The 25,857-nt window shown below is 53.1% G+C and overlaps 2 protein-coding genes across 2 annotated transcripts; one reads left to right on the top strand and one right to left on the bottom strand.

Moving 5' to 3' along the window:
• The first annotated feature begins 6,899 nt into the window (after positions 1-6,899).
• Guca1b (guanylate cyclase activator 1B) lies at positions 6,900-14,783 on the top strand. Its single transcript, XM_005072378.4, has 4 exons — positions 6,900-7,269; positions 10,642-10,791; positions 12,783-12,903; positions 13,762-14,783. Exons 1-4 carry the CDS (start codon positions 7,063-7,065, stop codon positions 13,887-13,889), a joined length of 606 nt encoding a protein of 201 aa, XP_005072435.1. The 5' UTR covers positions 6,900-7,062; the 3' UTR covers positions 13,890-14,783.
• A 1,170-nt stretch (positions 14,784-15,953) lies between these two features.
• Guca1a (guanylate cyclase activator 1A) lies at positions 15,954-24,590 on the bottom strand. Its single transcript, XM_005072379.3, has 4 exons — positions 24,302-24,590; positions 18,016-18,165; positions 16,700-16,793; positions 15,954-16,423 (listed from the first exon to the last, which is right to left on the bottom strand). Exons 1-4 carry the CDS (start codon positions 24,500-24,502, stop codon positions 16,260-16,262), a joined length of 609 nt encoding a protein of 202 aa, XP_005072436.1. The 5' UTR covers positions 24,503-24,590; the 3' UTR covers positions 15,954-16,259.
• Between the last annotated feature and the right edge of the window lie 1,267 nt (positions 24,591-25,857).

Here is a 25,857-nt window from a genome sequence, read left to right as displayed (position 1 = left end):
TAGCATGTAAGAGTTCACACGAACTGCTATAAACCCAGGCAAGGTACTTACCCTCCCCCCACAGCTTAGTTTACTCTCCAGTGGGACCGAGGGAACTACCTACCTGTTAAACTTGGGGCTCTGGTCTAGATAGAGCAGCTTGCTGGGCTCATGATAGGCATTCACTAAGCAGCCTTAGCAGGCAGAGGCGCCACTGGGCCGGCGGTATGATGGTTGTGTGCTGTGTTAAGAGACACCCAGAAAAGGGAGAGACTAGCTGAGAGCCCGGCTGGAGACGGGACACATTGTATGCTTGGTCTCTCCCAGGCGGCTGTCGTAAACAGATACCATCTGATTTTCAATACCAATAAAGCAGATGCTGACACTGACCCCTTCACAGCAGAGACAGCCAGGGCTTGGAGAGCTGCACCTCCCCACTGAGTCACGCCGCTGAAAGATGAACCCGGGGCAAGTAATGCTGAGATTGATTTAAGTTCAGGCGAGAGGCAGTGACAGATGCAGGGGCTATGAGCCAAGTGTGAATCACACATGTGACCCCAGCCCTGAAGAGACTGGGAAAGGGGGACTGCCGTAAGTCTAAGGCAGCCTGAGCTACAGCGAAGTCTATCCAAAAAAGAAAAAAAGAGGCTGTAGCCAACCAAGCATGGTGGTGCACGCCTTTACTCCCAGCACTTGGGAAGCAGAGGCAGGCAGATCTCTGAGTTCCTAGCCTTCCTGGTCTACTTAGTGAGTTCAAAGACAACCAGGGCTACATAGAGAGTCAGTGTCTAAAAAAAAAAGGAGGGAGGAGAGACAGAGACACACACACAGGGAGAGGGAGGGAGGGGAGGCAGGCAGGGAAAGAGAGAGAGGAGGCTGTGGTATGGGCCATCAAGATGTCAGCTGGTAAAGGCACTTGCCACTTCAACCTGACAACTTGAGTTTGCTTCCTGGAAAGGCGACAACTCCAGAAGTTTGTCCCCTGACCTCTGTACATACAGTTACACACACACACACACACACACACACACACACACACACACACAGCTCCAGCTCCAGAGTAAGACCTTGTCTTATAAACACAGTAAGAAAATCCCTACTCTACTGGGCCAGCAAGATGGTTCAGCAGGTGAGGTACTTGCTGCCAAGCATGGTGACCGAGTTTAATCACTAGAACCCCCATGGTGAAAAGAAAAAACTGAACTCCGCAAATGCCCTGTCACCTCCACACAGGTGCAGGACCATGCGGCATGCATGTGTACACACATACTCACATGCAAAACCTAATTCTATTTTTAAAAGGAGGATTTGAAGGACTCGTATGTCTGAGCTAACTTCAGTACATTCAAACCTTATTTCCAGTTCATTTTCTCAGTTCATTTTCCACATCTAAAGGCTGACTGGGGGAGGGGGTCTTAAGGAATAAATAACGTGTACAAAGAGAGGAGATACTTAGCGGTTCTGGGAGCCCACTGCTGGCACAGGCCGAGAGTGAGGGTCAACCCAGTGTTCGGGCTCAGCAAGGCGGGCTCGGTTGTGCGGGAACTGCTAGCAGGGTTTCAGCCGCCCTGGCTGGGTCACTGTCACTCTGGAGTGCACAAGCAGCTGGCCATCCACAGTCCCCAGGGTTCTCTGCAAATACCCTGCTCCATATTTAGTCCTGCCCTCTCCAAATCCTCACGACTGTTACTCCCTTTAAGCTGTCCTTCCCTGCTGTGGACTCCTAATCTCCTTTAAAGTGACATGTTTATACCTCAATAGGTCAGCCGTATTTATAGGGCAGGTCATGGGCAATTGGCCCCCGTGAAAACCCAACTCATTTAAGATCCCTTGGTCAGAGACTACATCAAATTGTGTTTCATTCATAGAATTTCTTTTTCTTCTACCTTCCCCCTGGATACTGGGAACTGAACCCAGGACTTCATACATGCTAGGCAAGTACTTACTGCTAAGCTAAAGTTGTTGGTGCTCTCTCTCTCTCTCTCTCTCTCTCTCTCTCTCTCTCTCTCTCTCTCTCTCTCTCTCTCTCTCTCTCTCCTCCCCCCACATACAAGGGTCTCACTAAGGCCTTAAACATAGCTTTTCTGTGCCTGCCTCCTAAGTGATTGGGATTATATGTCCACAGGTCCACATACAAGTTGCTTCTTCTTATAATTAATTTCTGAAGGTTTACCTTTTATGTGTGTAATGTTTGCCCCCATATATGTATATGCACTACATGTACGCAGTGCCCAAGGAGGCCAGAAGAGAGTGCTGGGGTCCCTGGAACTGGGATCATAGATGGGCATGAGCCACCATGTGGGTGTCAGGAACTGAAGCAGGGTCCCTTGTAAGTGCAGCAAGTGCTCTTAGCAACCGAGCCATCTCTCCAACCCCTGCTAATTTCCTTTTCCTTTGAGGCAAAGCCTTGCTATATAGCCCAGGCTGGCCCAGAACTCCCAACCCTTCTGCTTAAGCCTCCTAAGGGCTGGGATTATGGCATGAGCCACCACTCCCAACTCTCAGAGCAGTGCAGTGCGTTCTGAAGAACTTCAAGCCTCCTGCAGCTTCCCAGTTTACACTATGGCCCCTGCCCTCTCCAGCCCCTGCCCTCTCCAGCCCCTGCCCTCTCCAGCCCTGCCCTCTCCAGCCCTGCCCTCTCCAGCCCTGCCCTCTCCAGCCCTGTCCTCTCCAGCCCTGCCCTCTCCAGCCCTGCCCTCTCCAGCCCTGTCCTCTCCAGCCCCGCCCTCTGCAGCCCTGCCCTCTGCAGCCCTGCCCTCTCCAGCCCTGCCCTCTCCAGCCCTGCCCTCTCCAGCCCTGCCCTCTCCAGCCCTGCCCTCTCCAGCCCTGTCCTCTCCAGCCCTGCCCTCTCCAGCCCTGTCCTCTCCAGCCCTGCCCTCTCCAGCCCTGCCCTCTCCAGCCCTGTCCTCTCCAGCCCTGCCCTCTGCAGCCCTGCCCTCTCCAGCCCCGTCCTCTCCAGCCCCGCCCTCTCCAGCCCTGTCCTCTCCAGCCCCGTCCTCTCCAGCCCCGCCCTCTCCAGCCCCGCCCTCTCCAGCCCTGTCCTCTCCAGCCCTGTCCTCTCCAGCCCCTGTCCTCTCCAGCCCGGTCCTCTCCAGCCCTGCCCTCTCCAGCCCTGCCCTCTCCAGCCCTGCCCTCTCCAGCCCTGTCCTCTTCAGCCCTGCCCTCTGCAGCCCTGCCCTCTGCAGCCCTGCCCTCTCCAGCCCTGCCCTCTCCAGCCCCGTCCTCTCCAGCCCCGTCCTCTCCAGCCCTGCCCTCTCCAGCCCTGTCCTCTCCAGCCCCGTCCTCTCCAGCCCTGCCCTCTCCAGCCCTGCCCTCTCCAGCCCTGTCCTCTCCAGCCCTGTCCTCTCCAGCCCCTGTCCTCTCCAGCCCCGTCCTCCCCAGCCCTGCCCTCCCCAGCCCTGTCCTCTCCAGCCCTGCCCTCTCCAGCCCTGCCCTCTCCAGCCCTGTCCTCTCCAGCCCTGCCCTCTCCAGCCCTGCCCTCTCCAGCCCTGCCCTCTCCAGTCCTGTCCTCTCCAGCCCTGTCCTCTCCAGCCCTGCCCTCTCCAGCCTTGTCCTCTCCTGTCCTCTCCAGCCCTGTCCTCTCCTGTCCTCTCCAGCCCCTGCCCTCTCCAGCCCGTCTCCACGCCCCCACAGTTTCCTCCACAGACACACCAAGCTCAGGCAGGGCTTAGGGTCTCTGGGGATGAGTGAAGGTCTTGAGGGCAGACAGTCACTTGGAGGGAGTGTGACGTCATCGGTGAAGCATGCATGGGGTGACAGGAGGCAGGCAGCATCTCTCTCTCTCTCTCTCTCCCTCTCCCTCTCCCTCTCCCTCTCCCTCTCCCTCTCCCTCTCCCTCTCCTTCTCCCTCTCCCTCTCTTCTCCAGTTCTCAGCCAGGTGCAGGCCAGGGCTTAGTGCACAGGCAGGAGACAGCTTCAGAGGGGGCCCGACCCAGCCACCTGAGGGTCAGATGGGGAAGTCAGAGTTCCAGGCAGGAAACTGTGTGAGCCGAGTTGGGAAAGGACATGAGCAGGGACAGAGGGTGAAGACACGCCGGATCGGCGGGCTGCCGGTGTCGTCTGGCTGGTAAATTTCTGGAGCAATGGAGTTAGAGCGAACGAACTGGAAGGGAGGCCATACCAACAAGAGAACGGAGTTTCAGAGACAGCGGAGAAACTGGCGGGGGCAAGGCCCAGTGATTTTTAACTCCCGTGTGTTTGGGGAGCCCTGCAGGGCTTTCTGGAACAGTGCTGGGCCCCACCCTAAGGTGCCTGAGTCAGTTCGGAGTGGACGCCTGAGAAATTCTGTGCATGACAAATCCCCAGAGGCCGCTGCTGTTTGGACCACAGGTGATGGGGGAGGAGGTGATGCTCTTTACAGTCAGGGCGGAGGGCAGGAAGGCGGCTCAGCCGGCAAAAGTGCTGGTGGCACAGACCTGAGGATCTGATTCGGTCCCGGAACCCACAGAAAAAGCTGGACGCGGGTAGGGCGGGGTGCGCACCTGCAGTCCCGGCCCTCACACCGCGAGATGAGAGAGGTGAGAGGGGGAGGCGGGAGAGGAGTGTGAAGCAGAGAAACCCTGTCTCAACGAGGTAGAAGGAGAGCGCTGATTCCCGGAAACGCCCTCTGACCTCCACATGCACCGTGTAGCACACATGCGCCTGCACTCACACGGACGGGAAATAAATTAATTGACTAAATAAGAAAAAAAAAACAGCTAAGGAGGCCAAGGACCTGTGAGCTAATGTGGATGGAGGGTCAATCATTCACTTGACTGTTGAAATCATGGAAATGCTGCCTGGGGACAAGTACTGACCTTACAATTAAAGGACAGTAACAAGGAAGGATAAAACAGAACAGGACGCGGCCTCAAAGGGGCAGACATTTAAAATTCTTATTTATTTTTATGTGCACACATTGGTGTGTATGTGCACCATGTGGATGCAGATGCCTTCAGAGGCCAGAAGAGAGCGCTGGATCCCCTGAAACTGAACTCACAGGCAGTTGTGAACGCTCAGAGTTGGCTATTAGGAGCCAAACCCTTTCTCTCTGGAAGAGAAGGAAGGACTTGTAACTGCTGGGCCTCCTACTCCAGCCCCGGGACAGACAGTGTGAGAGAGAAAAGGGGCTATTTAAAGGCAAAGGTGGCATATAAGGAGAATACCAGCCTCAGACCCAGAGGAATGTGGGAGGTGGGAGAAACCGTCTCTGGTCCCAGAAAGAACAACAACGGAAGTAGGGTTCCTACCTTGGGACTGAATGGTGAGAGTCAAAGAAGCTGGGGTGTCAGGTGACAAAGATCACCGAGAGATGAGGTCAGGCCAGAGCACATCCTCAACAATTCCAAAACCAGCCTCCCTTGGGATAACAAGTGTGCACTACCAGATCCTGCTTTAAAAAAAAAAAAAGGTTCTGATGGGCTGGAGGGCTGGCTCAGTGGTTAAGAGTTTATACTGCTCTTGCAGAGGACCTGCGTTCAGACACCAGCACCCATGTTGGGTGGTTCACAACTGCCTGTAACTCCAGCACCAGGGGATCTGATGCCCTCTTCTGGCCTCCATGGGCACTGCAGTCACATGAGCACACACACACACACACACAAATACACATAATTTTAAAATAAGAAAATTAAGTCTTTTAAAAATGAAAGAAGCACAAGGATTGGAGAGATGACTTAGTGATTAAAAACACTTGTTGCTCAGCCGGGTAGTGGTGGCGCATGCCTTTAAACCCAGCACTGGGGAGGCAGAGGCAGGAGGATCTCTGTGAGTTCGAGGCCAGCCTGGTCTACGGAGCGAGTTTCAGGACTGCCTCCATAACCACTGGGAAACCCTGTCTCGAAAAACAAAACAAAACAAAAACAACAAAACAAAAGACACTTGTTGCTCTTGTAGAGGACCCAGATTCAGGTCCCAGCATCCAACGTAGAGGCTCACAATGAATATAGCTCCAGTCTAAGGGAACCAACACCTTCTTCTGGCCTCTATGAAACACTGCACACATGTGATACACACACACTTGCATATATGCAAGCAAACCCTTGTTCACATAAAAAAAATAATAAAACCCAGCCAGGCATGGTAGCCTACACCTTTAATCCCAGCAGTTGAGGCAGAAGCAGGCAGATCTCTGTGAGTTCAAGGCCATTCTGGTCTACATAGTGAGTTCCAGGATAGCCAGAGCTACAATGTGACAACCTGTATCAAAAAATATATATAAAATATAAGTCAGGCAGTGGTGGTACACGCCTATAATCCCAGCACTCGGGAGGCAGAGGCAGGCAGATCTCTGAGTTTGAGCAAGTTCCAGGACAGGCACCAAAGCTACACAGAGAAACCCTGTCTCAAAAAATCAAAAATAAATAAATAAAATATAAATGATAGCACAGATATATGATTTGTTTTCTTATTGACATGGGGTGGGCTTCCTGTGTCAACAGGGTAGCCCAGAGTGGCTTTGAACTCAAAATCCCCCTGCCTCTCCAGTGCTGGGATTATAGTTGTGCACAATGAATATGTAATTGATTCAACATGAAATGAAAATATGCTTGGTTGATATAATGAATAGGTAACTGCTTCTAAAGCAGGTTCATGTGGCCTTTAATATAAGATACTCGAAGCTACTTTAGCCTACTCTCCCAAGGTTCTGTCTGGCTGGTGCTTGGGAGAGAATCGGAGAGGTTGCTTCAGGGCTTGAGTGACGGCTGGGGAGAAGCAGTTATCATTTCAACTGGAAAATGAAAAACTCAAGACTCAGGCGTGGTCTGTGAGGGAGCCGCAGACACTGGAGAGACCAAGAAACCCCCCAGGACTCTTCTGCCCAAAGCCTGCTGTCTCTCACCAGTTCCTGGGAGGGGCGAGGCTGAGGAAGCTTAGCCATATAGAGGTCAGACACTCCCGGAAATCTTCTAATGGTCTTACACAGCTAAGCTGGCCTGGGCTGCCCCCCTTCTGGAGATCCCGCCACTACCAATCCAGTCCAGTTCCCCCTCGACAATGACAGGGCTGGTTGAGCCAAGGCAACAGGGGCAGAGGGCCGGAGCCTAAGGTCAGCCGAGGCCTTGGAGGCACGGGACTTGGCTCCTTGACATTCAGAAAGCCAAGATGGGGCAGCAGTTCAGCTGGGAGGAGGCGGAGGCTGCTGGGGAGATGGACGTGGCGGAGCTGCAGGAATGGTACAAGAGGTTTGTGGTGGAGTGTCCCAGTGGGACGCTCTTCCTGCACGAGTTCAAGCGCTTCTTCAAGGTCACGGGCGATGAGGAGGCCACCCAGTACGTGGAGGGCATGTTCCGAGCCTTCGACAAGAATGGGGTAAGGAGCCCTGCAGGGGCACCCGTGACCAAAGCGCCTGGGGCCCTTCCTGTCCGGGGGCCTCCCGCGGTCAGGTCCTCTCTCCTGCTTTCCTCCCCATGCCCTTTCTGCTCACCATCCCCCAGCCCCTCGCTCTCCCATCATCCGTCCCGTCTCCTCGTCCTCTCATTGGCTCCCTAACCCTCTTCCTGAGAGCCAAAGGTCCCTGGCACACAGCCTGGGACTTGCTGTGCATTTTGGACCAAGGAACTGCAGCAAACGGACATGGTTTTTCAAAGCCCGTAGAGCACCTGTTGCCCTAAACACAAGGGCCTGAGATGTCCCAAAGCTATCTTAGCACAGACAAAGGGCATCCCTTGCTAGGGCCGTTCAGACGGAGGCTGCTCAGCTCTCTTCCCTATTCCGGATGCTGCGGGGGCTTCACACTGACTGGGAGGTGGGTGGGTAGTTGCAAAGCCCCTTTTAACTCTTAAAAAAAAGATTAATTGTGTGTGCGCCCACACGTGTGTGTGTGTGTGTGTGTGTGTGTGTGTGTGTGTGTATACACATGGAGATCAGAAGGGGGCATCAGATAACTTAGAGCTAGAGTAACAGGTGTTTGTGGGCTGCCCAATGTGGGTACTGGCATCCAAATAATGTCCTCTGATAGACCAGTAAGTGTTCATAACTACTGAGCCCTCTCTCCAGCTCTTTTTCAACCCTTTAAGCCCTCCAATGGCACCAGCAGCTAAAAGATACTAAAATATGTAAAGCGCACATGGTAATCGGACTTTAAAATGTGTATGTGTGTGTGTTTGCATTCATGAGTTCATGCGTGGGAGGTACATTTGTGTGTGTGCATACGGAGGCCAGAAATGGGTCTCGGGTGTCATCTCTAGGAGGTATCCATCTTGTTTTAGTGACACCATCTCTTGTTGGCCTGGAGCTCACCAACTAGGATAGGCTGGCTGGTCAGTAAGCCCAGAAACCCTCCTGCATCCGCTCAGCACTGTTCTACTGAATTTTAGACTGTGTGGGTCTGTGCACATGCATGCAGTGCCCACGGTGACCAGAAGAGGGCAGTGGCCCCCTGGAACTGGAGTTAGAGGTGGTGATGGGAAGTACCTGCCCTGGACGGCTGAGCCATCTCCCCAGCCCCCATGCCCAGCCTTTTGTGTGGGCGCTAAGGCAGGAACTCTCCGGGGGCTTCACGCTCTCACAACAAGCACTGTATGGACTGAGCCATCTCCCCCATCCATTCTCAATTCGTTAATGCTACTGTCCTCAGCAGTTAGGAGCACTGGCTGCTCTTCCAGAGGATCCAGGTTCAATCCCCAGCACCCACACGGCAGCTCACAACTGTCTGTAACTCCAGTTCCAGGGATCTGACACACATGCAGGCAAAATACCAATAAATAAAATAAAATTTAAAATAAATTATCTTTAAACAATTATATGAAAAAGACTATTTTTAAAGGTTGTCTGGTCATCCTGAGGTCCTTTTTGTTGTGCTGTATTGTTTTGATTTGGGATCTTTGTTTGAGACAGGGTTTCACTATCTAGTCCTAGTTGGCCTGGAACTCACTCTGCAGACCAGGTTGGCCTTGAACTCACAGAGATCCACCTGCCTTGGCCTCCTGAGTGCTGGGATTAAAGGTGTGCGCCACCTTGTCTGGTGCCCCTGGGGTCTGCAATATGGAATAAAGCCTATTTTAGCTCCTGAATTGAGGGAATACACAGGTAATCTGAACAAAGTGTTCGCAGAAAGCTGTGCCAAGCTGACTTGGTGGGATTGCCACTGAGACCCTTAGTCCCAGTCAGAGGGCAGGCTCACCTCAGACCTGGAGGATCCACCTCCTCCTCTTCTCCCCGGGGCTGTCGGAGCCTCACCAGGGAGGGGCATAGTGTTTTTTGTCTGAATTAAATTAAATAATGAGAAAACTGGCGGCTGGGCGTGGCGGTGTATGCACCGCCCAGCTCTGGAGAGCGTCCTAGTATGAGGCCAACACTGACTCCACAGACAGACCCTGTTTTAAACAGACACATCCAGCCCAAGGAAGGGAGCCCATTTGCCCAGGGTCATCATTCCACTGTCTTAACTCCTGGTCCAGTGTCCCTACTTAGAAGGACTGGGAATCTTGTTGCTATTTTTAGATCGATTTTATCTTATGAATATGAGCATTTTGCCTGCTTGTATGCATATGCAGTGCACTGTGTGCCTGGTGCCCACAGAGGTCAGAGGGCATCTGATTCCCTAGAGCCGGAGTTGTAGATGGGTATGAGCTGCCCTGTGAGTGCTGGGAACTGAACCAAAGTTTGCTGCAAAAACAAGCGCTCGTCACCGTGGGGCCACCTCCCGGCCCGTTTGCCTTGAGACGGGGTCTTACTATGTAGCCCAGTCTGAGTTTAAAACTTGAGATCCCCCTGCCGCAGCCTCCTCCCTCTGCCCCTCCTGTCCCTTGCAGCGCCCCTCTTGAGAGTAGCCTGGGGAAGATGGGGCTGGAGAGATGCTCAGGTTCAGTGGACCCAGGCGTGATCACCAGCATCCACGTGGTGGCTCACAACCATCCGTACCTCCAGGTCCAGGGGATCCAGTGCTGTCTTCTGACCTCCGTGGGCATCCGGCACACACGTGGTATACATACATGCAGGCGAAACGTTCGTACATGAAAACAAAATAAATCCTACAGAAAAACGTAAGGGGCAGCCACAGCCATCTCTTGTTCGTCAGGATTCCTTTTGTCTGCTTGCTGACCTTTCAAGGCTGTGTCGTCTGCACTGGCCGCCAGCACAGGCACCAGTTTGAAGTTCCTGTACAACAGCTGCAGGGCCAGTGCACGCTGCAGCCGAGCCAGGGGGAGCCAGGGCAGAAAATCTCCCAAGTGCCTCCAGCCTGTGCTGAGTATATGGTGTTTCCATCCATCTCAGGCTGTGGTGGGTAATTGCTGCTGACCTGTGCACAGATGAGATTAACCCCAGGCAGAGGTGTCCCACAAACAGTCCCAGAGTTTTTATGACCTCACATGGGTGGAGGCTACACCAGGAAGGAGCTATGCCAGAAAGTGCCTCGTGAAGCATGGGGTCATTGTAGAACCTGAGTTGTGCAGAGAGATAACACTGTAACAACAGAAAATTCTGGACAAATGATGAACATCAATTCTCTAAACCTGGTGGCCTGGGCTTGCCACCCCAGCTACATGGAAGGGTGAGGCAGAGGGTGAGCAGGGTCCCGGGGTGAGGAACAGCATGCACGACGACGACTCAGCAGCCTCTTGGGTTGCAGGGAACAGGGGACGCTGAATCCGGGGCCGTAGGATCAGTGGGACTCAGCCTGCTCCCTGGGGAGGAGAGACTGGGGATCTGGGGCCTCAACACTGTGCACACTTGATGCAGGACAACACCATTGACTTCCTGGAGTACGTAGCGGCACTGAACCTCGTGCTGAGGGGCACCCTGGAGCACAAGCTTAAGTGGACCTTCAAGATCTATGACAAGGACCGCAACGGCTGCATCGACCGCCTGGAGCTGCTGGACATAGTGGAGGTCGGTATCTGCCTGTGAGCCCCACCCACTCCTCACTCCTGGGGCTGGGGACCTGCTCGACAGGGAGCCGGCTGGCCCCCCTGGACGTGGTGGAAGTGATGAAATCATTCACGGAGTGTAACTGGGGCCCGCAAGATAGATGGCCCAGCTGTTTGGTTGCCAGCAAACCTGCCAACTTAAGTCCAACCCCTGGATCTATTTGGCAGAGTAAGAGAGCAAAGTCCTGGAAGTCGTCCTCTGACCTCCTCTTGCTTGCCATAGTATGAGTGCACTCACACATACGGGACACACCCTCTGACACACACACCATCACACACACACACACAATAATAATAGTAGTGATAGCAATAACAACAAATTTCAGTTTGAGAAAAGGAAACAAGAATGCCACTGATCTAAGGAGCCACCTACTGACGTTAGAAAGGAGTAAATTAAGCCCAAAGAAATTGAAAACAAGAAATGAATTGGGTAGAAAACAAAACACAAAACTCACGCCTCAGTCTCAACACACGTGAGGCTTAAGCATGAAAATCAGAGTTCAAGGCCAGAGCACCCTACATGATGAATCCATGCCAGCTTTGGTGTCACAAGAGAAAAAAACAAAACAAGCAAATGAATGAGAGGACAATCTTGAGTCAAAACTGTCCATTCTTCTGTCTGTCACCATGGGCGGAATACCGAGGTGACTGGAGCACGTGAGGGGGAGGGCGCTCACACTGAGGCAGCCAGGAAGTAAGCAGGCCAAGTGACACCCGTCAGAGACGCCCTCCTAGAGAGCCTGTCTCCTGAGCTTCCATGATCTGCCTTCCACAGACTACTTAGGTTTCGTGTCCATCAAAGGGTGAAGCCACTCACTCTGTCAGACCCCTTTCGATCTGCTTGGCTCTAGAAAACACCTCAGTCCAATCAAGTTGACAGTTCCAGCAGACTAACATAAAAAACGAGTCAATGAAAATCAAAATTTGGGCTGGGCGGTGGTGGAGCACACCTTTAATTTCAGCACCCGGGAGACAGAGGCAGTTGGATCTCTGTGAGTTCGAGGCCAGCCTGGTGTATAGAGCCAGTTCCAGGACAACCAGGACTGTTACACAGAGAAACCCTGTCTCAAAAAATAATAATAATAATCACAATTGTTTCTTTTTGTGGGGTGGGGGAAATGTATGGTGTGTGGTTGTGGTCATCTTTTTAAGCAATTTACATTTTAGTATTTTATGTGTGTGGATGTTTTCCTACGTGTACAGTGCTGAGCCCTCAGGAGCCAGTGGTGGGGTTAGGTCCCCTAGAACTGGAGTGACAGGGGTTGTGAGCTGCCATGTGGGTACTGACAATTCAGCCCAGGTCCTCCGGAAAAGCAGCCAGTGTTCTTAACCACTGAACCATCTCTCTACCCCTCCACTTTTTGTTTGTTTTGAGACAGTCTTTTTTTGAGGCAGGGTTTCTCTGTGTAGCCCTGCCTGTCCTGGAACTGACTGAAAAGTAGTGGCTTACACCTTTAATCTCAGCACCCGGGAGGCAGAGGCAGGTGGATCTCTGTGAGTTCGAGGCCAGCTTAGTCTACAGAGTGAGTGCCAGGACAGACTCCAAAGCTACACAGACAAACTCTGTCTCAAAAAAAAAAAAAAAAAAAAAAAAACAAAAAAAAACAAAAAACAAAAACAAAAACAAAAAAAGAAAGAAAGAAAGCTCTTTGATTCCTCTAAGTGGCTGGCTAACTGGCCAATGACCTTCAGAGTAGCATCACCCACGGTGTGCTGGGCCCTCCAACATCCCTTATTAATCAAGAAAATGCTGAAGGGCCCAATAGACTTGCCCTCAGGAGGCATGTTCTCAGTTGAGGCTCCCTCTTCCCTGGTGACTCCGGCTAGTGTCAAATGAACAGAGAGCATCCAGGACATCTGGGTTAGGCGACACCAGGATGCTCATCCTGGAGGCCAGCACTAGGGAGGTGGCGCTAAGGGACACAGAGGAGCCTCGCTCTTTCTCTCTGGCAGGCAATTTACAAGCTGAAGAAAGCCTGCCGGGCAGAGCTGGACCTGGAGCAGCAGGGCCAGCTGCTCACGCCTGAGGAGGTCGTGGACAGGATCTTCCTCCTGGTGGACGAGAACGGAGACGGTAAGAGAAGCCGGGGGAAGGACCACACGAGGCATCAAAGGGCACCAAAAACACCCGAGCACACGTTTGTAGGGTACAGTGTGACATGTGCGTCCAGCGCCCGCCCACAAGAGTGCTGGGCCCCCTGAAACTGGAGCAACAGACAGTTGTGAGCCACCATGTGGGTGCTGGGCCCTGAACCTGTGTCCTGTGTAAGAGCAGCCGGTGCTCTTCACCACTGAGCCATCTCTCCAGACCCAAGTATATTTTTTAGAAGAGAAAAGGGCACCAGAGAGATGGTTCTGTGGAAGCCTGATGACCTGAATTCAATCCCTGGTTGAAGGAGAGAACCAAACACTGCAGGTTGTCCCCTAACCTTCACGTTCACAATGTGTCGAGCACGCCCCTCCCGTGTGTGTGTGTGTGTGTGTGTGTGTGTGTGTGTGGTGTGCTAATAATTAAAGGTGTGGGAGGCAGAGGCAGGAGGAGCTCTGTGAATTCAAGGCCAAGCTAGTCTCCACAGTGAGTTCCAGGCCAGCCAGGGCTGCACAGTGATACCCTGTCTCAAAAAAAAAAAATTAAAAAAAAAGAAAGGAGTTGGTGTCTGAGGAATGACACTAGAAATTGTCCTTGGGCTTTCATATTCATGCTTGAGCCTGAGCAAACACACACACACTCACACACACACTCACACACACATTCATACTCTCATGCACACTCACACACTCACTCACACACACACTCACACACACACACACACACACACACCTCCTATGGACTCAGATTTGACAAGCTACAGGTTTAGAACCAGGCCTCGGCCCTCCCCGTACGGCCAGGCCCAGCTTCCCTCCCTTGTGACCATCTCTCCACCCTTGCCAGGCCAGCTGTCTCTGACCGAGTTCGTCGAAGGTGCGCGTCGGGACAAGTGGGTGATGAAGATGCTACAGATGGATGTCAACCCTGGTGGCTGGATCAGTCAGCAAAGGCGGAGAAGTGCCATGTTCTGAGGGCCGGGGACCCTGCAGGAGCCCACACTTCCCTCTAAGCCTCCGGGTCCCCCAGGTTTTCAAAGTAGCAGGAGGCCCCTGGCCTAGTTGGCTCAGGCCCACTCTGGCTTGGTGTGGACTTCCTGATCCCCACCCCCACCCCAGTGTGGGACAGCAAGGGCCTGAGCAGCGGCTGCTGGGTCAGAAGAAGCTCACTGGGGTTCCGTCCGTCCATTGTCCATCCGTCTGTCCATCTGTCTGTCGGTCCGTCCGTCCATCCGCAGGATTTACTAGCGTTGTAGGGAACAACTTTACCCTAGTCCCCAGCTGCTCTGGAAGAGCTGGGCTTTGGCTGGAGATGTGGGGCTCCCTCTAATCTTGAGGTGTCCTTGGCGGGAATGGGGCAGCTGGGGGTGGGCGGGAGGCAGAGACCGGTAGGCGTGGTCAGGAAAGAGAATAAGGATGGGGAAGGATCACGACCCAGCACCACCCACCCTGAGCAGCCTCCTCCGCCATGGTGTGCTCACCGGGCCTGCCCAGCTTAACAGGGTGAGGGAGTGGGGGTGCGGGTGGCATTAGCTCTGCTCGGTGCTGCTCCCCAGATCCCCCTCTGCAGGGTCAGCCTGTCACCATTCCCAGTCATGGTCCACATGCCTCGTTTATGATGGAGTCACCGGCTCTTCATCTCTGGGGAGGACCAGGTGCCTGTGCATTGAGTTCCGGGCCAGGCTTTGTCTCCGACTGCTGTTGGACCCCCAACCTCCTGCAGGCTGAGGAGAAGCTAGACTTCCAGGGGCTCTAACCCTCTGCCCCTGCCATCTGTGCAGCTGGGGAAGGCACCTCAGAGGACCCGGAGTGGGGCCAGTGTCACTCAGTGATTCCCCGTGGAGCCTGGTGGATTACTGGCTTTACCTTGAGCAGATATGGTTTTATGTTAAAATAAAGTAAACCAACTTATCGACCTGGAGGGGAAGTTTCTTTGCTTGTCTGAGGAAAGCCTCTAGCTGTAGCTCAGGCTAGCCTGTAGCCCACTCTATAGCCCAGGCTAGCCAGAACTCCTGCCTCAGGCAGGAGATCACAAGTGTGAGCCATGTGCCCAGGGTTTTTGTTCCCAGGAAGGGTTATTTGTTTTCATTTTGTGGAGCAATTAGGACATTTTCCGAAGCCCATGTAAGACCCATGGCAATCCTCCTGCCTCAGCACCTTGCATGCTGGCATCACAGCTGTGCACCACTGTACCCAGCTTGAAGTAGAGGCGTGTTGTGTTTTGTTTTTTACTTTTATTTTCATTTTATGTGCATGGGTGCTTTGCCTGTATATGTCTGTGCGCCGTGTGTGTGTCCTCCACAGAGGCCAGCAAACGGTGTCCAATCCCCTGGACCTGGAGTCGAAGGTGTTTGCAAGCTACCGCGTGAGTGCTGGATCTTCTGCAGTGAGAGCAACCAGGTCTCACTGCTGAGTCCTCTCTCAGCCCCTAGGGGTTTTATATTGTCTAGGATGTTGCTATAAAGTTTCCTTTAGAAATCACTTCAGTGAAAACGATCCACAAAAGTATGAGCAGTACCTCAGATAGGAAAAGAGGTTTGTGTCCCCAAATCATGGAGGTGGATGAGGCAGGCTGGAGGGTGCCTCATCTAACACTGACAGACAGTGGATGCTCAATGAATGTTGTTCATCACTTAAAGCCTCACAAGCAGCAGCAGGCGGCAGGGGCAGGGCAGGGCGTGACTGCCTGAAGCTGTGTCAGCGGATGCCAGGGGCCCCTCTGTAACGTGTAGTCTCCCCACCAGCCGCTTGGGTCCCACTGCTGTCTCGGCCCCCAAATAACACACGAGACACTATATTAATTCTGACGCTATTGGCCGTTTGCTGTGATTTCTTACCAGCCAGCTCTGACTTAATCATTAACCCATAACTGCTAATCTAAGTATTTCCACGTGATCTTCTCTTACTGGAGAAAGGGTCCAGGCCTCTTACTTCTCCCACGTCCTACATCGTGACTGACTGTGCCTCTGTTTCCCAGAATCCTCCTCGACTCCTAGTCCCACCTATTGGCCAACAGTGCTTTATTTAATCAACCAATAAGTCAACATATACACAGAAGGACTTTCCCCCATCACCCATCAGAGTTCCAGGAGCTCTCTCTCAGAACTTCCACGAGAAGACGTGAGGGGCACGAGAGGGACGTCAGGACGGGGAGGTACCACAGGGAGCATCGAGCAGGGACCAGGGACCGTCCTCTCTGCCCCTCCGCTGGCACTGTGCGCCCAAAGAAACAAGCCGAACCTTTGAGTTCAGGAGATTCTATGTAATGCTAAGACAAGAAGAAAACAACCACACCAGGCACCACACCGGGCCAACCCTCGGCATGCAGAAGCCGTGGAGTGAGACTCAGCCTGCAGCCTCTGCTGCAGGGTCACCAGCGCCTGCGTCCTCCTGGTCACCGTTCTGGAGTCTGCGCACAATGCGGGTCAAGTCCAGGCTTCGGGTCAGGGTGTCCAGGAGCATCTGGTCCTTCTGGACGCCTTCCATGAACTCCTCCAGAGACAGCTCCCCTGGGATGGAGAGAAAGGGGTTGTCAGGATGAGGTTTCAGTAATCCAGGGTTCAGAGCTGGATGCTTGCAAAGGGCGGGGACAGAGCCAGCTCTGGGGGCAATGGCAAGGGATTCAGAACCCAACATCCGGTGCAGGGACCCCCAGATCTACTTCTGAGCCAGGGCAGAGGTGGGTGGGGGAGGTGGCCAGCAGGAGGCCCCTCTCCTTCTCCTCTCTTGCCCCTCTCCAGGGGTGACTGCCATAGCCCAGGGAAGTCCCTCCTCGGTGCCCTCACCATCCCCGTTGATGTCGATCTTGGCAAACACAGTGTCTGTGAACTCCTCCGCACTCATGGATGAGTCGCTCCAGGGATTAATGGTTCGGATGGCCTGGGAGGACAGACAGACAGAAATGAGGGGATCCGCCTCAGTAGTGGAGGTGGGAGCAGAGAGAGCTTGTCAGAACCCAGAAGCGGTTCAGAGTGGAGATCATGGTACTATGGGGCCTCTGACGCTTGGAACATGATGGGAGATGTCTTCTGTATATACGTTTGTCTTATCGGTTGATGAATAAAGCACTGTTTGGCTAGTAGCCATGCAGGGAGGATACGTGGGGCTACAAGATGAGGAGAATTCTGGGAAATATAGGCAGAGAGAAGTAGTCATGTGAGCCGGGGAAGGGAGGCTGCAAGTCAGGCGTTCTTTGGTAGGATAAGACCATGGAAATGCGTAGATTAGCAGTGACGGGTTAATGATTAAGACAGAGCTAGCCAATAAGAAGCCCTAGCCATCAGCCAACAGTTTCATAATTAATATGGCATATGTGTGTTTATTTGGGACTTCAGGGCGACGGGACCTTGCAAGGCTGAAAAACTCATGCTTACAGGAACACTACGACAGAATTGCCACAGATTTCTAGGTCAATACAGCCAAGCACCTGTGAGCCAGTCTACACTACAATGTAACACCTTGTCATTAAAGAAAGGGCAGGGTAGCCCACGCCTTTAATTCCTGTGCTGGGAGGCAGAGGCAGAGACAGGCAGATCTCCGTGAGGTCCAGACCTGCCTGGTCTACATAGTAAGACTTGGTCCCAAAAAACAAGCCCTGAGATAGTGATAAAAGTATGCTTGGTGCCCAGGTAAAAAGCCAGGTGTGGTCCTGCTCCTGTAATCCCAGTGCCAGGGGTGAGGGAGGGGGTGGGGCAAGAGGCCTGCTGGGCATTGCTGGTCCTCAGCCTAGCTCCGTAAGACAGACGACACAGAAAGACACTTGACACCCCCTCCTCTGGCCTCACACATAAACACCCCCTACACACACACACACACACACACACACACGCACACGCACGCACGCACACACGCGCATGCACGCACGCATGCACGCACGCACACGCGCGCGCATGCACACACGTACACACACAGAGTGGAACTTTAGCAGTGACTTAGTACCAATGAAGACACTAAGGCCCAGATCATGCATTTGGTGAGAAAGCTGTCTCAAATCTCATCCCAGTTCTGGGCTGCAGCTCTATCCTGGGGCTCTCAGCCCAGGGCACCCACGCTTGGCCACCCGCCACGCACCACTGGCCCAGCCCTCTGCACCTGGAGTTACCCGGATGATGGTGAGCAGCTCGTCCCTGTCTATGCACCCGTTGCCATCGACGTCGTAGAGCTTGAAATACCATCGTAACTTCTGTTCCACCTTGCCCTTGAGGACCAGGCTGAGGGCTGCCACATACTCCATGAAGTCGATGTAGCCGTCCTGGGTGAGGGCAGAGAGGTGAGGCGGGTACACACACCAGGGCTCCGCCCACTCTACTCAGAGCCCCGCCCGCTTCAGTCAGAACCCCGCCCCAAGGCCTCTGCCCAATTCTCCCCCCTCACTCCCCCATCCCACCCCTGCATCCAAAAGCCCTCAGATGCTAAGCAGAAGGGAGCAGAGGGCAGCTTATTGTAACACCAATATCTGTCTTTCCCGGCACTTCATCGCCCGCAGAGGCTGTCAATCAAACCTGTCGGAACCACCCCACTGCTTCCCTTGGATTCTCAAACAGGACCCTTCCCATAGCCAAGTGGGTGGGAGAAGGAAGAGCACGAGCCAGGGCTGGAGGCTTGATTTGGGGAAGCTCTTGAATTGCTGACCTTTCAGGGAGGGGCAGGAGACCTGTATGGAGACTCTTTCCTCTTGGCTTCAAGCTCCTGAACCCTATTGTGTGCTGAGAAAGAACTTGGAACTCAGTGAAACAGTTACCCTGTCCTGACTGGAGTGCAACATTAGAGGCACGGGTTTGAATCCTACCTCCTCGGCCATCTCTGAGTTTTAGGATGTGGGACAGAGGACTTAGCATGCCCCTTCTATGACACTCGACTTCCTGATCTAGAATAGCGGCAGTGGTACCGACTGTCGGGATTGCTCAGCGTACCTCCCAGGATGGCCATCAGGACGGAACGTGGCCCCGTGCAACAATGCTTGAAGAGGAGAGAATGTTGCTTGACACACAATAAACAATAAATGAGCAGCGTCTTGCTGTGTGGCCCAGGCTGGTCTGGAACCCAGGATCTCCCTGCCCTGCTTCTTGGATGCTGGGATAGGAGCGTACCTTGATTTTTGCTTTTTGTCTTCTTGTGTGAGTGTAGTGTGTGTCTATGTGTATAGTATGTGTGTATATCGTGTGTGAGTGTGTGTGAGTGTGTATGTGAGTGTAGTGTGTGTCTGTGCATAGTGTGTGTGAGTGTAGTGTGTGTAGTATTCACAAGTGTGAGTGTGTATGTGTGTGAGTGTCTGTGCCTGTGTCTGTGTGTGAGTGTGTGTATGTCTGTGAGTGTGAGTGTGTGAGTGTCCGTGTGTCTGTGTGTCTGTGTATGTCTTGTGTGTGTGTCTGTGTGTGTGCCTGTGTGCCTTGTGTGTCTGTGTGTGAGTGTGTCTGTGTCTGTGTCTGCATGTTTGTGCTTATCTCTGTGTGTGTGCCTGTGTGTGTCTGTGTCTGTGTCTGCATGTTTGTGCTTATCTCTGTGTGTCTGTGTGTGTGTGTGTCTGTGTCTGTGTCCGCATGTTTGTGCTTATCTCTGTGTGTGTGTGTTCTGCCGGTACTTTGGAGGTCAGAGGTTCATGTGGGGTGTCCCACTCTATCGCCCTCCACATTACTGTTGAGACAGGGTCTCTCACGGGACCTGGAACTTGCTGATTCAGCTGACCCGGCTGGCTAGTGAGCCCAGGGACCCACCTATCTCTGCCTCCCTTTCCCAGGGCTAAAGTCACAGCTGTGCACCCAGATTTTTACATGGGTGTTGGGGGTTAAATTCAGACCCTCACACTTGCATGGCAAGCATTTTCTGGCTGAGCCATTTCCCTGGCCCCCAGTCGCTTATTCCAGCACTTTCCATGTACTCCCTGCCTGAGGATGCCGACTTGCTCATTTCATCCCTAGCGCTCCCGGGAGCTGCCCGTTCCTGTCCCCATTCAGGCTGCAGTTGAGGAAGATGAGGCCACACAGTTAGTTGAATGACAAAGCCTTGCCTGGAAACTGGGTCTCCTACAGTCTACACCAGGCTTAGACACAGACTGAGAGGCCAGCACGGACCTGTGGATGGTGTGATGACCCTGCACAGCCACGCCCTGGAGAGACTAGCAGAGGGCAGGGCACAGGCTTCTCCGTTGCCTGCCTGGTTTGCCCCTCTTCTGCGTATTTGACCGGCTGCCTGGTACCCAGAGGTCTTCTCACTGGAATGGCTAACTTTTTTAAAGGGGTCAGATGAATGAAGGTATCAGCCCTGCAGCCAAATAGCAGCTAGCCAGTGTCATTCCAGGGCAGCCATGACAATTCTTTTGATAGTACCGAGAATAGAAACCCATGCCTTAAAAAACAAAACAAAGCCCAGTCTCTAGGCCTGGCTGGTCTTCAGCTCCCTGTGTAGCCCCTGGATAACTTTGAGCTTCTAATTCTCCTGCTTCCACCTCTTGGGAGCAAAGATCACAGGTGTGCACCATCACGGCAGTTTAGGTGGTGAACTGAATCCCGAGCCTGGAGCATGCTGGGTAAACACTCCACCAACGGAGCTGTACCCACAGAGCTCAGGGCCTGGAACACACTAGGCAAGCATTCTGCTATTGAGCTACAGTCCGGTCCTGCAACTCTTAAATAAATGAGTTTGTACGCTCTAATAAAACTGTGTTTACAAAGCGTGGCTAGTGGAGCGTGGTGGCGCTCACCTATGACACCAGCACCCAGGGGGCAGATAGGAGGATCAGATACAGTTCAAGGCCAGCCTTGCTACATAGTGAGACTCTGTCACTGAAGCAACAGCAGGGGCTGGGGGTGTGGCTCTGTTGGTAGAGCGCTTGATGAGCCTGCTTAGAGTCTGGGGTTTGATCCCCAGCACCGACAAACTACGTGAGCCAGTGCACAAAGGAGGCAGATAAAAAGTTCAAAGTCAGCCAGGTGATGGTGGCACACATCTCTTATCCCAGCACACGGGAGGCAGAGGCAGGCAGATCTCTGTGAGTTCGAGGCCAGCCTGGTCTACAGAGAGAGTTCCAGGACAGCCTCCAAAACAATGCAGAGAAACCCTGTCTGGAAAACACACACACACTCACACACACACACACATGCATACGCACATGCACACGCACATGCACACGCACACGCACGCACGTGCACACACATTGAAGGTCATTCTCGGCAGTGGTAGTGACTTTGAGGCAAGTCTAGACTGCATGAGACCCTGTCCTCGGACTGCCGTTTGAACAACTCTGCTTCAACCCGTCTCTAAAAGTGAGTGTCAGGGATGTGTCCCACCTCAGGGCCAGGCTGTTAAACTGCCCTGCGCTGGTGCCAATGGTCAAGGTCAGCATAGTGTGGCCCACAGAGTAACTGAATACAATGGTGTGGGAAGGCATAGTGGGTATTATTTAGATTCTGTGTATGTGTGTGAGAGAGAAATAGAGAAGCAGAGGAGAGAGAGAGAGAGAGGGAGAGAAAGAGAGAGAGAGGGAGAGTCTCCTCATTATACTGTCCAGGCTGACCTTAAACTTGTGGTGATTCTCCTGCCTCAGCCACCTAACTGCTGAAATTGCAAGCATCCACTACCGTACCCGGCGACACTCTTCATTATAATAATTGCATAATTAAATTAATGTATATTATAAATCTATACTAGCCCATAAGTCTCAGGATTTCTCATATATTCACTTACTCATAAATAGTTAGGAAGCACCTAACATGTTCCGGGCACTGTCCCAGAGCTGGAGCCGCAGAGATAAATGAGTCTCTGTTCTCACAAAGCTCACAGCCCAGCTGGGAGAATCAGACCAGAGGGGCCAGAGTTATTTAATATCTGGCACCAGGAAATAAGAAATTAAATGAGTAAATTTTAAATTAGTAATTAATAAAAATAAACTAATTCGCATTTTCATGCATGTGGGTTTTTACTTTCATGCATGTCTGTGTACTGCATGCATGCATTGCCAAGGGAGGCCAGAAGAGGGAGTGGATCTCCTGAAACTGGAGGTTGTTAGCACCATATGGGTGCTGGGAATTGAACCCAAGTCCTCTGCAAGAGCTCATTACTATTGAGCCAACTCTCCTGTGCCCCCCTCCCATTTTTTAAAATTAAAGCCAAGGCTAGGGAAGGCAGAAATGGGGCCAGACCCAGTTTTCTTTTTTTTTTTTTTTTGGTTTTTCTAGACAGGGTTTCTCTGTGGCTTTGGAGGCTGTCCTGGAACTAGCTCTTGTAGACCAGGCTGATCTTGAACTCACAGAGATCTGCCTGCCTCTGCCTCCTGAGTGCTGGGATTAAAGGCGTGTGCCACCATGATTTAAACTTTATTAAGAAAACTGGGTCATATTTACATTATGATTCATAACAGTAACAAAACCTCAGTTGTGAAGTAGTATTGAAATAGTCTTATCATTGGGGTGGGGTCACCACAACCCAAGGAACTGCATTAAAGGGTCACAGTTAGGAAGGTTGAGGGCCATTGTTACCGAGGAAGAAGGTTCCAGCAGCCCCAGGGGAAGGTGTGTAGGGTCATGGGGAACCATGTTGGGTAAAGACAAGAACTTGACTGACTTTCCTATTGTCTGGGGTTTGGGTGGGAGTGGGGATAGGCTCCCATGCATCCCATGCATCCCACGCAGGCTGGTACCTAGCTGTGAGGCTGATCTTGAACATTCCCTGCCTCTACTTCCCCACATGCTAGGATTTCAGCACCATGCCCAGCTCTTGACTTTGAAAAGGACTGAGTTCCAGAAAACACGTGACAGAAACTGCTGGGATGGCACACGTGTGACAAGGGTTAGGTGAATGCAGGGTGGTCTGTGGCTTGAAGGACTCTCCCTACAGACCGGTCTTGACCCAAGGGGCTTCCTTAGCAGGTGGAGAGACGATGTTTCGGTGACTGGAGGTTAGGTGCTGGGACCCCGCCCAACCTGGCCGGGAGAGACCACTGCTCTTCCCCTGAGCACTTGGAAATGTCCACCCTGGTGACTCCTTCACCTCAGCACCCTGCCTCAGGCTCCGTGGCTCAGCTCCCCATCAGAAGCGCCCTCAGACACCAGGACACTGCCCTTGAGCTGGTCTTTCGTTCATAATCCGACTCGGCCTCTTAACTCCCGTATTAGTGAGTTTTAAATAACCACAGGAGGATCTCGGTGTTCCCTAGGAGCCCTGACCACAGCGGTGTTTTCAAGGGGCTCTCCCTGCCACAGTGGGCACAGTGGTGCCACATCCCTGAGACCCCCCCCCCCCCATGTCCCAGTGAGAGGCCACTTTGTCAATCAGCAGAGTACAAGGCGTGGAGGCAGGTCTGCGGGTTTGGATTCCTCCAGCATTACACCTGACTGTATAGATTACCGGCAGCTTGACAGACAAGCTCCAACAAATCTCTGTCTCTCTGTCTCTGCCCCCCCCCCCCCAATCTCAGAAAGGGTCCCACAGTGTAGTTCTGACTGGTCCCTCAGAGATCAGTCCACCTCTGCCTCCTGAGTGCAAGACTAACGGTGTACACCCAGCCCCAACAGAAACCTCAACCAACAGTGCCCATCCTTGAAGCAGATCCAGGCAGATGAGCTGAACCTCCGTTCAGTCGTGAGCTCAAGGCCGCCTTCCCTCTCCCTTTAGCATCTCTGTAAGTCTCACTCAGGGCGACTTGTTCTGAGCCCGCAACTTCAGACTGCTCTGAGGAGAGGTGAGCCAAGGTCACTGGGAGTTTTGGACTTAGACACTTGGTTCCCAGTGGCCAGGCCACAATGCCTGAGCCCAGTCCTAACCATCATGGAGACTTACGTATGGTATGCCTGCCTGTCCAGCTTAGCCTGGGCTGCAGCTCAGCGCCCCTCCCTGCACCTCTCACATCCCAGGAGCTTCCAGGGGTCTCTGCATAGCATCACCCCCACCCAGGACCAGCACCTCGGGGTGCTCAGTGGCCGTCTTGCACGTGTTCACAGCCCTCTTGGGGTGCATAGCGTGAGGACAGAGAACTCCCTTGCATTCAGCCCCCGACCCCCGCTTTCCACTGCATAGAGGGTCTTGTTATCACTGCACCCCAGGGGCCCAAAGTGGAGACTCTTAACATCTGCTGAGTCAAACCTCTAACGTCAAAATCCACCTTCCAAACAAACCAGACGCCGGAAAACCCAACTGGCTCAAGCTCTCTGGTAGCTAAAACCGGGCATGGCAACTTACACTTGTGTTTCTAGCAACTAGGACGCCAAAGCAGGAGGGTCGCCGTGGGTCGAAGGCCAGCCTTGGCGCCACAATAAGACTCAGCTTCCAAAGCGGTGAAAACCGACCTGTTAGGATGGACGCTTGTTCTCTTTCCCTCACCCGCAGGCTGTTCCGGCATCAGGGGGCACCCCCCAAGAACCACGCCCTTCCCCTCCCTGCCATCCTCTGCCCACCTTGTTGAAGTCAAATGTCTCGAACATCTGTTCCACATACTGGCTGGCTGAGGGGCTCAGGTTCTTGAGGCCAAAGAACTGGCGGAACTCGTAGAGGGTGAGCTGGCCAGAGGGGCACTCCGTCATGAACTTTTTGTACCACTGGTGGCATTCGGTGCTGCTCAGCTCCTCTACCGACTTGCCCTCCATGACGTTGCCCATGGTCCAGCCCCACCAGAGACTAATGCCCTAGACGGACGGGCGGGTCCTGGTCCCAATGCCCCTTGCACAAGGGCAGCTTGGTTTTCTGAAACCTGCCCTCCCTTCTCACCCGCAACCTGGTGAGTCAGATTGTGCAGACAACGGGCAAGGGAGGTGCACAGGCCACACTCACATCCAAACCCGGGGTGCCAGAGCACTGGTATTGCAAGCAAATCCTCACTCCAGTGCCAGGGCTGGAAATAGAAAGGCTTAGAGACCCATGGTCCCAAGATTACAGCCGTGAGCTGCAGACCAGAGGATTTTGCTACCCAGTTTGCGGTCCCCCTAATCCATTAACAGGATCCAGTGGGTGGTGGCTGGCAGCAGCACTGACCCTATGACCTCCATGCCCTTCTCATAGGACTGTGTCCTCAATGCTCCGGCTCGCCTTCAGACATGGCACTGACATGTATGTCAGACAGACCCAGTTTCTCTCCCAGTCAGAAGCCATACTGAGCCCCGATGGTGCTACTGTGTGGTTTAGGGGCTCCTAAGACATGACCCCAGGAACTGGAAGGGACCCCTAACCATGCACACTCAAACCTTCACTGACCTTTCCTCTGGGTTGAAGCATTCCCTCCTGGGAGTCACGAAACTCCCAAGAACAAGACTCAAAGCCCCTGCCCCCCAGTGGGTACATAAGGAGACCTTCCTCCCTCAGGGGGCTCGGAGGATGAAGCTTTTGTGAGAGTCATCACCAACTGGAGGGTTTTCCATGACAAAGCAGCTTGTGTGTCACCCATGCTCCTGCAATTGCTGAACCCCAAAGTCAGCTGGCACTTCCCTGTAACAGATGATGGCAGGACAGACCCTGCCCATTGCTCCAAAAAGAGTTTATAATGGCAGACCTTTGAGTTTCTTGAAAATGTGTAACGGCGTCTAGGAAATCAGCAATTGAAGAGTTGGGACAATGGCACTCAACATGGGTGAAAACGTCGCCACTCAGGAGCCATAAGGTTGGTGGGTGAAAACCTCCATGCCATGGGTAGGCTGTCTCCCTAGGAGTTTTTATGAGGTCACACCACGGGGCCCCAGTGCTGTGGGTTGCAGCCCCAGCATCCAATGGCAGGTCCCCACTGCTGAAGGTGTGTGCTTTGCCTGTAGGGCATGGAGAGATCAAGCTGGGTCAGAGCTGCACGTCCCTCTGTGTCTGCGTTCATGGTCCCACAGGGACTCAGGCTCTCGAGGGAGAGTTGTCTCCAAAGGTCCTGCATGTTACACTGTGGTTAGATGTGCACTGTCCCCACAGGCTCACATGCCCCCAACTGGTGACGTGTTAAGGAAGGCTGTGTGTCCTTAGGAGGGGAAGGCTTGCT

The sequence above is a fragment of the Mesocricetus auratus genome, unplaced genomic scaffold, assembly GCF_017639785.1.
Source record: "Mesocricetus auratus isolate SY011 unplaced genomic scaffold, BCM_Maur_2.0 Super-Scaffold_100021, whole genome shotgun sequence".
NCBI lineage: Eukaryota > Metazoa > Chordata > Mammalia > Rodentia > Cricetidae > Mesocricetus > Mesocricetus auratus.
Note: the sequence above shows the minus strand (reverse complement) of the source record. Positions and strands in the feature narration are given on the sequence as shown.

Coding starts and splice junctions, on each gene's coding strand:
- Guca1b (XM_005072378.4), top strand. CDS start 7,063: ATGGGGCAGCAGTTCAGCTGGGAGGAGGCGGAGGCTGCTGGGGAGATG. Junction 7,270..10,641: donor GAGCCTTCGACAAGAATGGG/GTAAGGAGCCCT, acceptor CACTTGATGCAG/GACAACACCATTGACTTCCT. Junction 10,792..12,782: donor AGCTGCTGGACATAGTGGAG/GTCGGTATCTGC, acceptor TCTCTCTGGCAG/GCAATTTACAAGCTGAAGAA.
- Guca1a (XM_005072379.3), bottom strand. CDS start 24,502: ATGGGCAACGTCATGGAGGGCAAGTCGGTAGAGGAGCTGAGCAGCACC. Junction 18,166..24,301: donor AGACATTTGACTTCAACAAG/GTGGGCAGAGGA, acceptor GCCCTCACCCAG/GACGGCTACATCGACTTCAT. Junction 16,794..18,015: donor AGCTGCTCACCATCATCCGG/GTAACTCCAGGT, acceptor CTGTCCTCCCAG/GCCATCCGAACCATTAATCC.